Source organism: Malania oleifera, chromosome 3 (assembly GCF_029873635.1).
Source record: "Malania oleifera isolate guangnan ecotype guangnan chromosome 3, ASM2987363v1, whole genome shotgun sequence".
Taxonomy (NCBI): Eukaryota; Viridiplantae; Streptophyta; class Magnoliopsida; order Santalales; family Ximeniaceae; genus Malania; species Malania oleifera.
Genome location: NC_080419.1, coordinates 119,858,630 through 119,871,234, shown reverse-complemented (window position 1 = coordinate 119,871,234; position 12,605 = coordinate 119,858,630). Strand labels below are relative to the sequence as shown.

Sequence of the window (12,605 nt, the reverse complement as noted above, 5' to 3'; positions counted from 1 at the left end):
CTGCTTAAATTACATAGCCAAAGCTGCTTCTCTTCTTCTTCTTGTTGCACGACCTTCATCTTCGAGTCTTTGAGCCTGCTGCCAGCAAGAAGAGAGCCTTCGCCAGAACCTTCGAACAAGCGAGAGGCTTCGAGCCAATGAGCCATCATCGCCAGTCTTCAATTCCAGAGCCAGTGAGCCTTCTTCATCTTCAAGCGAGAGGCTTCAAGCCAGTGAGCCATCATCGCCAATCTTCAATTCCAGAGCTAATGAGCCATCTTCTTCTTCTTCCTCTTCAAGCGAGAGGCTTCGAGCCAGTGAGCCATCATCACCAATCTTCAATTCCAAAGCCAATGAGCCATCTAGCCATCATCGCCAGTATTCAATTCCAGAGCCAGTGAGCCATCTTCTTCTTCTTCTTCTTCAAGTGAGTGGCTTTGAGCCAGTGAGCCATCATCGCCAGTCTTCAATTCCAAAGCCAGTGAGCCTTCTTCTTCTTCAAGCGAGAGGCTTCAAGCCAGTGAACCATCATCGCCAGTCTTCAATTCCAAAGCTAGTGAGCCATCTTCTTCTTCTTTCTCTTCAAGCGAAAGGATTCGAGCCAATGAGCCATCATCGCCAGTCTTCAATTCCAGAGGCCATGAGCCATCTAGCCATCATCGCTAGTCTTCAATTCCTTCAAGCGAGAGGCTTCAAGCCACCTAACCATCATCGCTAGTCTTCGACTCCAGAGCCAGTGAGCCATCTTCTTCTTCTTCTTCAAGCGATAGGCTTCGAGCCAGTGAGCCATCATTGCCAGTCTTCGATTCTAGAGCCAGTGAGCCATTTTCTTCTTCTTCTTCTTCAAGCGAGAGTCTTCGAGCCAGTGATCCATCATCACCAGTCTTCAATTCCAGAGCCAATGAGCCATCTAGCCATCATCACCCGTCTTCAATTCCAGAGCTAGTGAGCTATCTCCTTCTTCTTCTTCTTCAAGCGAGAGGCTTCGAGCCAATGAGCCATCATCGCCAGTCTTCAATTCCATAGCCAAAATGAGCCTTCTTCTTCTTCTTCTTATTTTGCAGCTGCTGCCTGCTGGCGGCTGGCATTCTGCCCTGCTCATGGCAAGTTATAGATTAACTTGCATTAAGCCACTAGGTTAATATTATATAATATGTAATTAATTATGTAGTTAGTGCTCAAGGCTCAGTAATTAGCACTTTGCTGCTGCTGCCTGCTAGTGGCTGGCATTCTGCCCTGCTCTTGGCAAGTTATAGATTAACTTGCATTAAGCCACTAAGTTAATATTATATAATATGTAATTAATTGTGTAGTTAGTGCAAGAATATAATTGATACATAACATTTTTTACTGAATTTAGCTGCTGTTTTGTTTGAAAATACAGTATACAAACCATACATTTTTCTAAAATATACATTGCTTTTGCATTTAGTATAATAGGTCTTAAATCTTAAATGGATTCTGGAAGTGGAAACTCTGGCTCTGCAAAGAAAGTTCCTACATGGAAGTATGCACATTTGAATGATTAAAAAAATAGAAATAATTTGACTCGCAATTCTTGTGGCAAAGTCACAAATAGAGGAATATTTCGGGCAAAAAAAACATATCGTCGGAGGATTTCGAAATGCAAAAGAATGCTCTAAATGTCTGCTTATGTTCATGAGAAGATTAGGAAGTATATGTTGAAGAAAGATATAAAGACGGAGGAAAATGAGTAATTACTTAAATTTGATGACATACATTGTTATGGTGAAGAATAGGAGGATGAAGTTCAAATTGACTCTCATGGCAAGAGAGTGCTTAGTAGTGGAAGTGGAAGTCATAGTTCATACCAATCAACCTTGAAGAAATCAAAATAGAAGGGGCCTATAGATTTGTTTTTTACTCCTGATCCAAAGAAAGCCGTTCAATCTAGGAAATAAGGAAAGATGAAGCAAACATCAATAAATGAGGTGTGCAAGAAAGAGTTAAGACAAAAGGCAAAGATGGGTTTTGCTAAGTTGATGTATGATGTTGGAATACCATTTAATGTTGTACGTTTGGACAACTTTACAGTGGCACTTGACTTGATTAGGCAATATGTCCTGGAATAAACCCGCTTAGTTATCATGAAGTGAGAGTTCCTTTCCTAAAGAGGGAAGTTAGTCGAACGAAAGAGTTGATGAAGGTCCATAAGGAGGAATGGGCAAAATATGGATCCTTGATTATGTCCTAGGTTTGGAGAGATTTGGTTGCTAATAAGGACATAATAAACTTCTTAGTGAACTCTCCAAGGGGATCAATGTTCATCAAGTCTATTGATCCCTCTAATATTGTCAACAATGCAAATAAAATGAACAAATTACTTGATGAGATGGAGAAGGAAATTGGAAAATCAAATGTGATTCAATTAGTAACTAATAATGTTTCAAACTATGTTGCAACAGGTAAGAGCTTATTTCTAGAACTACATTCTATAGTGTATATATTGTTTATTTTAATATTTTAATGGCTTCACTCCTTGATTTTTGAATAGGAAGATTGTTGGAAGAAGAGGCCACATTTTTATTGGACACCGGGTGCAGCGCATTGCCTTCGATTTAATATTGGAGGATATTGGGAAAATGCCTACAATTCATACAACTTTTAAAAGGGCAATATTTTTGAATGGCTATATTTATCACTGTGTTGGTGTGGTGAACTTGATGAGACAGTTCACTAGGCGAAAGGAGTTACTAAGGCCTGTAGTTACAAGATTTGCAGCTGCCTTCATCACTCTTCATTCAGTCCACTTTGAAAAGAACAACTTGAGGAAGATGTTTACTTCTAAAAATTGGAATACTATTAAACAGACAAAGGATGCAGCTAGTATTGTTTTGATGCCTACCTTTTGGAGTACAATTGTCTATGCTCTTAAATTGACAGGCCCACTTGTCCATGTACTCCGTTTAGTTGATGGGGCAAAGAAACCTGCAATGGGATATATTTATGAAGCAATGGATAGAGCTAAGGAAGCCATAGCTAAGGGTTTCAATGATAAAGAGGATAAATTCAAGGAGGCATTTGAAATTATAAGGTGGGGATGTCAACTCCATCAACCTTTGCATGCAGCTGCACACTACTTGAACTCGAAAAATTTCTATTCAAACCCCCACATTTTGCAAGATGAAGATATCATGGCGGGTTTGTACAAATGCATTACAAGGTTGGCGCCAATCCATGAATTGCAAGATAAAGTTTTACATGAGTTGGAAAATTAAACTAGTGCTAGTGGCCTCTTTGGAATTGATTTGGCAGGTGACATTTTTACTACCTCTTTCTATCTAGAATTATTTTTCTATTTAGCGAGTAGGTATTCATTTAAAATTTATTTTCTAATAGCGCAATGGTAGATATCATTTGGATCACTCCAAACTTGCAAAAGTTTACTACGAAAATCCTTAGCCTCACATGTAGTGCTACCAGCTGCGAAAGAAATTGAAGCATATTCCATGTAAGTCATTAGGATATCGTGGATTAAAGAACATGAACTACCAAGCTACTACTTTTTAGAATCATTATTTAATATATTACTTTAAACTTCTTGCAGCTTCATAGCAAAAGGAGAAATAGGCTAGCCCAACAACGCTTGAATGATTTGATATTTGTGAAATATAATCGAACTTTGAGGCATCGATACAACAAGCATGACACCATTGATCCCATCATTCTAAAGGACATCGATGATAGTAATGAGTGGTTGATTGGTAGGATGGATGGCGATTCCGATGAAGATGGACTTGTGTTTGAAGATGATCTTTTGACTTGGGGTTCTATTGCCAGAGTTGTTGGAGTAAATAACCCCCTGCATCATACTAGATCAAGAATAAGTGCGAATATGTCATCATCTTCTAGAGGAAGAGCTTCATCTATCAGTGCTAGGGACCGGACTACAATGTTAGAACTTATAGATGATGAGATCTAAGTGGATAGTGCAGAGGAGACAGAAGAGGAAGAAGATGTTGGAGAAGAAAATTATGATGATGAAGAGGGAGATGATGATCTCTTGGCAGACTTAGTTGATGATGAGTGATGGCTAATGATTGAGGGGATTTTTAGATTTCAAACTTTTAAATATTTTACTGTACTCTTTTCTTTTAATATTGAACTATGTTGATGCCTTTGGGCCTTCAGCCTGGCAATTTCATTTCATGTCTAATTTGATGCATGAACTCTTGCATCCGCAATTACTTATGTTGAACTATGTTTGTTTCACTTAAAACTTGGTACTTGGTTGTCATAATTTCAATGCATTTATGTTTTGGTATTGAATATTTTGGCATTTTAAATTCTCATATTACTATTGATGTGTTCATATATAAACTACTCACTAAATAAACATTGTACACAATTTTAATAATTGTGCCTCTCACCTTCATGAGGTGTGCGACTTCGCCTCACACCTTGCGCCTCAGCTCCAAGTACCCTTTGCGCCTCCGTGCGCCTTGCGCCTTTGACTACCATGTCGTTTATGGAAACCACATTTATTGGGCATCTTCCATCAATGATGATTTTGCAAACATTTTCTCCACACTTCAGAAAGGTGTGAAAAGGCTTGAAATTGTGCCCAAAGTATGATAAACGAATCCTTTTTCCAATAATTTGTCACCATGTTGCAATAATATATTGCCAAAGACCATCAAACAAGTTGCTCAATCTATTCTTGAAAACCACAAATCTGATTCACAATGTTCATGAATTATCCTCAATTCACATGTAGTCCAGAGTCCATGCAAAAATTAAACAAATTCACAAAGAAAACCCACAACCACAGTGATGCAAACTCATTTTTATTGCTGGCAGTAACAAATCCACACTCCAAAGTACTGATGGCACACTAATTCTTCAATTTCTACCCTTTTATATCAAAATATCTCCCTTGCAAAAGATCATGTCCAGAACCAATATTTCATGCTGCAGATTAAAATATCAAAGGAAAAACCCAAATTCTCAAGGCTGGAATCAATTTCTCATGAGTTTGCTAGTTGCACGACAGAGGGAAAAAATTCCACACGTGCAACGAAACTTGGGGTGAAGGGAGATCGGGGGATGGGGATTGCAGTGGTGGTGCTGGTGTGATGAGAAAAGAGCAGGAAGTTTGGGATTTTGAGGGGCCTCTGGCTGGAGAATGTTTCGCTGGCACATGGGAGCCCTCCAGTGTTCAGACGATGACGAAATTTTAGGGGAAGGGGTTTCAGGGGGTTATGATCATGGTGTGAAAGGTTTTGTAAAAAACTCCCAGGAGTGAGGTGTTCAAAAAAATGGGGACACAAATGGAATTTTAAAAGAAGTTCAGAACTGTCTCACTTTCTTTTACTGAAATTTCAGGGCAGAGAATAAGAAATCAGAATAAGAGAAAGAGAGAGAGAATGAAGCAAGAGAAACAGAGAGGGGAAGGTATTTCAGGGTGTTCTGATCATGATGGTGTGAAAGGTTTTGTGAAAATCTCCCAGGAATGAGGTGTTTAAAAAATTGGAGACAAAACTGGAATTTTAAAAGAAGTTCAGAACTGTCTCACTTTTTTTTACTGAAATTCCAGGGCAGAGAATAAAAAATCAGAATAAGAGAAAGAGAGAGAGAGAATGAAGCAAGAGAAACAGAATAAGGGAGAAGGGGAGAGACCTGCAGAGATGGAAATAGAAATGAGAGAAGAAGAAGAAGAAGAAGAGGAATGAGGTGTTCAAAAAATTGGGGACACAACTGGAATTTTAAAAGAAGTTCAGAACTGTCACACTTTTTTTTTACTGAAATTTCAGGGTAGAGAATAAGAAATCAGAATAAGAGAAAGAGAAAGAGAAAGAGAATGAAGCAAGAGAAACAGAGAGAGAAGAAGACAAGAAGAAGGAAGAATAAGGAGGAAGGGAAGAGACCTGCAGAGATGGAAATAGAAATGAGAGAAGAAGAAGAAGGGAAACAAGAGAGACGGGAAGGGGGAGATGAGGAATGGAAGAATGGAGATCAATTTCGGGCTCTGATACCAAATGATGCAGTGGCAGCATCAATGATCTGCAGCCATGAGTGATAGAACGGAGGAAAGGGGAAGAAGGACGAGGGAAGACGGGTGGAAAGGAAATACATGGGGAAAACACGCGTTCAGTTTCTCAATTCAAACACAACAACCAACTTCTGCATGGCTTTCACACAATATTTTACAAGAAAGCCTCTAATACATGAAATTACACATGTACTCCTAAAATTACATAAAATTACAAACCCTTAAAATACACAAATATTACAAACAATCCTCTAAATACACATAATCCTATACTAATTAAGCTAAACACACAATTAACTACTAACTAAACCCAACAATGCCTTGATCCCGTTCCTCTTATTATCCTTCAACAAGGATCTTCCAAGGTCTTACTTCTTGTCCTACATCACACCATCATCAAGTACTAGATGATCACAAGGGCTTACTTTCTTGAACGAGAACTCGCAAGCATCCATCAAGCACAAAAAATATACATAGTATAAATATAGACAAGGACATTATGAGATACACCTTGTTGCTCCAACACTGTCATAGTGTCATGGCAAAAATATTTAAGATGTATCCACTTCCTTGGAAATTTTCTAATGAATGTATTTTTAAATGCATTTATTCGTTTTGTAATAGTCAAATTAAGAATATTTTTATCCCAGAATTTTGTATATTTTGCTTCCATTACTCGCACATTATGGCTAGATTCATATTATGATAGTGTAATAAAGCCTTCAAAATTTTAATGTTGCCAAAAAAATCTTCAGTTGCAAGTGATTGACACACTGATAAAAGTCCTATCATCACCAATGCCAACAAACCTTTAATTTAGTTACAAAAAATGAGCAGTTACTGCTTTCAAATTCCCAGGAAAATCAAGTGGGGTAAATTTTCATCATTAACATATTGATTCAAGCAGAAAAAATATTGAAAGTGATGGAAAACAATTTGGTGACCCCAGAAGTCCCCTATTATTAAGCTAGTACATTCAAATTAAGCATTAAAAAAGTTTCTTACCCAGAGGATCCATTCCAAATTTCCAGTGGCCTCATCAACACTCAAGCTGATAATAAAAGGTGCACCTATAGGACATCGTAACGACCCAAATCCAGCAGGTTTATATCTAAAAAATAAATAAAACATGCATAGCAAAGGCAATCGAGAATGCAAATTACGGAAGCAAACAAGATACTACCCATATCAAATGCATTCAAGCTAAACATTAGTCATTCAATACCAATGAACAACATAATAACTAAATTTATCAGGCTTCACTAATTGGAAATGTTATAATTAAACTTTAAAGGAAAGCTAACCTATAGGTATCATAATGAAAATTTAAGAGTATACAAACTGGTAATGTCAAGAACAGAGCATCATACCTCCATGGTTTCCCAATTTTTGGAAAGGCAGATAATTTCTTAAAAACAAATTTTTGAGTTGTCCCAACTGTGATTCTTGCCTCGCAACCTGTTGCACCAGAAACAAACTATAATATAAGAAGAAATTCAGTATTCCATTTCAATTTAAGTCAAACAAACACATTTCAGCTGCACAAAAGCAGCTAATTCTGTGTCTTACTCTCAATTAAGCCTTTATCCTATGCCTTATGGGACCATATGCTTGTCTAGGCAACAAAAAAAAAAAAGGGATTTGGAAAAGTTTCGGGTATTTTCTTGCAAATTATTTTATTCCCATCTCATTCATTTGATCATTCCTCTACTTCCCTCTTGATTGTTTGAAAATTCAAAGTTCCTCAGAGGAAGAAGCTTAAATTTGGTTGGCCACCCTTAATCAAATTGAGACCTCCGATTCGCTACAGAGGAAGAGGTTGCAGAAGGCTTTATCTCCATGTGTGTGTGTGTGTGTGTGTTCCAGTGCTGAGCCGCAATTTCATTTTTTCTTACAATTTCAAATTTCTTTGTTGGCAATGTTCAGATGGTTGGAATGTTAGGAAAAGTTATTTGGACTGTTTGGTGAGGGTTGGGTGTTCCCCGAAGCTTTCACGTTGATTTCCTTCAAATGTCTTGGAAGGCGTAAGGATGCCAGCAGATTGAGATTCTGTAAGGTTTAGGGTGTTTTGGGTATATTTTGTTTACTTGCTTCCGTACAAGATTATCTTTCCTGCTTCCCCAAGAACATTTTCCTCCCATTGTTTAAGGGGATTTGCTTCCCAGACTTTCACCGGGATTGTGTACCTTTCTTATTTTGAGTTCTTTGTTATCTCTTTGACTTCTCTCCTCCTTCTGTATATATTATTTCTTTTTAGCATTTTTTGATCCATCTCAATGTACTCTTAAACTACAGAAGGAACAAACTTAAAACAAAAATTCATCAAAAAACAGAGCAACGAGCTAGACGCAACAGAAAATACAAGTATAATCTTGTTCAAAACCCTAATACAACCCTAAAAGCATCTTTCAAAGGATTCAGGCACCACCGAATATGGTCAAATAATAAAGGTTGTACTAACTTAAGCGATCCTCCCTGCAGAATCGACAATTACTACAGATTCATCATCGAAAAACCCTAGAAGACATCGAGATGAAGGCTTGCGGGGGTAATCATCGAAGTATGTCAAAACGCAAATGAGAGAGATCGAAGACTGAACCGACCTGCGTTATGAGGCGCCTCCAGGCCATCGGGTCTTCGGAAAGCAACGAGCTCCGATCTGTTCGCCTCCCCCCAGAAGTCTGTCTTCTCTCCCTGGGAGTCTCTGGTTCTCTATGCAATGGGGTCTTCGTGGACCTAGGATAAAACGGTGCAGAGAGACGATGGGATTAGCGAAGGAGAGAGAGGAAGCGCTTCAACGCTGGAGAATATAATATCCCCGTTTAGGGGCTGTAAGGAATTATCTTGACGAGTGTACTTATTTTGAGTGTTTTTATAGTGACGTTGCTGCTTTTATGCATATATTAAAATTTATTTATATTTAATATAATTTTAAATTAAATAAGATTCAAGATAAGTAATTTTAATCTTTGATTTTATAAAGACAATTTCTGCACTTTTGTCATCTTTCAAAAATATCAAATTTATCCCTACAATTATTCATAATTATTCTAAATTATCCCAAAAAATATTTTTAATTATATAAACAAAATTTTCTAAAAACTACTCATAATTATTTGATATGTCAAATTTATTCCTAAAAACTACTCATAATTATCTCAAAATATCCTTATAACTACTTACAGTTATCTCAGAATGTCTTTATACTATTTAACTTTTTTATAATTTTTTTAAAAAAAGTACATTTTACGTATATTTTGCCATTTTGGACTACTTTAACATTGAAAGCTTTGCATTGGAAACTTAAGAATGGTGAGAAGAGTGCCACATGAAAGATGCACTATATATATTATCTTGGTCAAGCATATGCTTGTTATTTGTAATAAAAAATAATAGGAAATTTGCAAATAAGTGTCTCATTTATGAGATTGATACATTGTAAGTGATAATTGCATTTTGAGTAAAATATTAAAATGTTGCCATAAATATTTCTCATCCACAAAATATCCCTTAAAATTTAGAACATCATTTGTTTTGAGACAATTAGGCACATAATAAATCCCAAACGACATTTTTGTGGATCAAGAGCCTTAATAAACTTTCTTTCTTACTAATTATCCATTGGCAACTTGCCTACCTCTCTCTCTTTCAGTCTTTCTTTGCGCTCAAGTTAATCTTTATCTAAGTCTTATATACTTATTATCTTATTATTCGATCTTTATCTTTAATTTTTAGTTGCTTAGAGGTCAACACAAGGTTCGAACTAAACAACGATAAGTACACCATTTTCTATCCCTTTCCACCTCTCCTTGAACTTCAATTTAATACTTCCAAAATACGGAAATCTTGAGCTTTAACTTAAAATGTCTTTTAGGTGAGACTTCATTTTTTGTCTCTTGCATATTCTTCTTCATTATAACTACCTTTTATGAGTCCCTTCTAGGCAATTGAAAAATAATTGAGACAATAATTTATAAATGCGTAGTTATCTTGAATATATTAACCATTTTTTAGGGATAGAGGGACTTGAACCCTTACAATCTCTAAAGTCACCCCATCCCCCCTTTTTTTAGTTGATGACATTTTTGAAAAATGAACTTCATTGATACAAAACATCTGTTCCTCAATAGTATTTATCAATACTTTCAAAGTCAAGTTAAAAGAAAGAAAAAAATCATTCAATTTCTTGTATGACACAATTATTCTATGTAGTATTTAAAAATCATCTATCAAGAAATGTAATATTAATATTTGTGTCCATTAAACTAGTGTAAATAAAGATGCACGTGATTAAGATCCACATTGAAGTAAATGTATAAGTTTATATAAGTGTGTGTGTGTGTGTGTGAATAGATTTAATCTACATATTGCGCACACATAGTTGGTTTTCTTGCGCGCTTCAGTTTGTTATGAACAACATGCTTTCCATCACTTGAACCATTGCGCTAGCCTCTACTATGCTTTTCAACCACTCATCACACACCACCGCCTCAATTCACTTAACCTATAACGCCACAACATGGGTTTGTCAGGAAGCACTGCGTCTCTCCTCCTCCACCTGGACCAGACAATAGGGGGCGGGCCTTATCGTACTAATAACTGGCCCCACAAATCAACACGTGTCATTTTTAGTGTGTTTTGTCCTCACTCACACACTTCCTGAGAAAACTTCCCAGGTGGTCACCCATCCCAAGATTGCTCCAAGCCAAGCATGCTTAACTATGGAGTTTTTATGGGAAAGCTCCCGAAAAGAAATGTGCACCTTGTTGATATGGGTAATAACATCTAATCTTTTAAGTCTTTCATCCATGAGGTATCACATTCTCCCCCACTTATAGAACACAACGTCCTCATTGCGAATCCACATTTCCAAACCCAGGCGATGTGAATATCATCACACTTCCAGCTGTGTGTTGGCTCTGATACCATTTTAACGCCCCGAACCCTTAAACTCGAGTCCGGTGCGTTATACCTGATAAATTCCCTGATAAATCATGATCCATAACATATGCAGCGGAAAATAATAACAGAATTTCCATATAACATAATACCAGAATTTACTAATTTCTATCTATAATCCAAAGTATCTATCCAACACCTACATTTCCATATATACATACATCTCCAAAAGCATTTCAGTATTTTCACAACCATTCCATTCTCAACAGGCTTAAAACATAAAAACTTAAAACATAAATATTTACATTCCCCCAAAGTATATAAAAATATACCATTTCTCTTTATACAATCCTCAGAAGGCTAAAAACCCTCGAACTCTCTAAGTCCGACCTCGAGGATGTCTTGAAAAAGAAATAATCATTTTTGGATGAGACACATCTTAGTAAGGGAAGAAACAATATATTAAAACAGCGTGTAGCCAACATGAGATAAAAAGATATCATTTTTATTTCATTTGCAAATCATCATATAACATTGAAATCGTTTTTTGAACCTAAACAATCACACGCAAATATTTAACTCACGAGATTACCCAAGAATAGGGGTAATTATCAGCCCATACAAGTAGCACCCCTCTGCTCTGATACTTAGGTAACCCTAAGGTCACAATTAAAACCTACCAGAACACTCACCTTACTCAGTAAGCCCTCAAGTGTAAGATTAATCTTGTACCCACACAGTTCAACAATAGTTTACCGACAAAGGCCTTAAGGATAGGGAAATCTACCCACTCATACAAGTAGGTTCTCTCTGCCCTAGTACGTTATGCAGCTACTACCACATTTGTAACTATTAGTGCACTCGCCTTACTCAGTAAGCCCTCAGGCGAAAGGTACGCCTCGCCCAATCATAACATATTTTACGTACGTACATATTTCTAATATCATAATACATCATTCTTTCTATCTTTATTCAATCATTCACATCATTTCATATTCATAACTTAACATTTCCTTGTGTTTCACTTTAAGTGACTCTTTCCCATTTGTATCATTCACGTGTCACATTTCATTTCATTGCATTATCATTCCTTGTCATTTCATTTCATAACATTTTCATTTCATTCCTTTGTACTACAGCCGCTATTTAACCGTCATTTGTTAGTCCACATAGAAATGCGCTAGAATCTACTACAGTTAGTCCACATAGAAATACGCAAGAATCTACTAACCCGGTTTTCAGCTGTTATACCTTTACGTGGTTGCATTTAACATACACATGCAACATTATCCATATCATATTTTATTCTCGTTGCTTTACTTAATTAGCCTGCATCTCATACATTTAACATATATTTGCACAAAATCTCATATCACACAATTTAGTAGTAAAATTCATACATATTTCTTATAGAATAAGCCAACCCACATTTAACATTTATATGCTCAAAATACATTTTATTTCTTATTTAATTCATCAAAAAAAAATTTTCACTTCCATTCATTCACTTTCACATATATATAACTATATCGACAATTTTAAGCTTAGAAAACATAAATTTCATGGCTAGCATTTTAATAATTCACACCAAAACATACATATAATATAACATAAATTATTGTCTTTAATTTCATAAAATCTGATTTAATATATAATTTTCCCTTACCTGAATTCTCAAACTACACTGACAGGGACTCCGAAAAAATACCTGCGA

The 12,605-nt window shown here is 36.4% G+C and overlaps 1 protein-coding gene across 2 annotated transcripts in view; it reads right to left on the bottom strand.

The window, feature by feature from the left end:
* The window catches only part of LOC131151132 (ATP-dependent zinc metalloprotease FTSH 4, mitochondrial), a 32,469-nt gene extending 23,565 nt beyond the window's left edge, over positions 1-8,904 (bottom strand). Inside the window, exons 1-2 of one of the 2 annotated variants that reach the window (XM_058102371.1) lie at positions 8,596-8,904; positions 7,363-7,450 (exon numbers count right to left, since the gene is read on the bottom strand). In XM_058102371.1, the coding sequence (XP_057958354.1) occupies positions 7,363-7,450; positions 8,596-8,622 (115 nt within the window). In that variant the 5' untranslated portion in view covers positions 8,623-8,904. The remainder of the gene's footprint in view (positions 1-7,362; positions 7,451-8,595) is intronic. The other variant, XM_058102372.1, reaches the window with a different exon arrangement.
* Between the last annotated feature and the right edge of the window lie 3,701 nt (positions 8,905-12,605).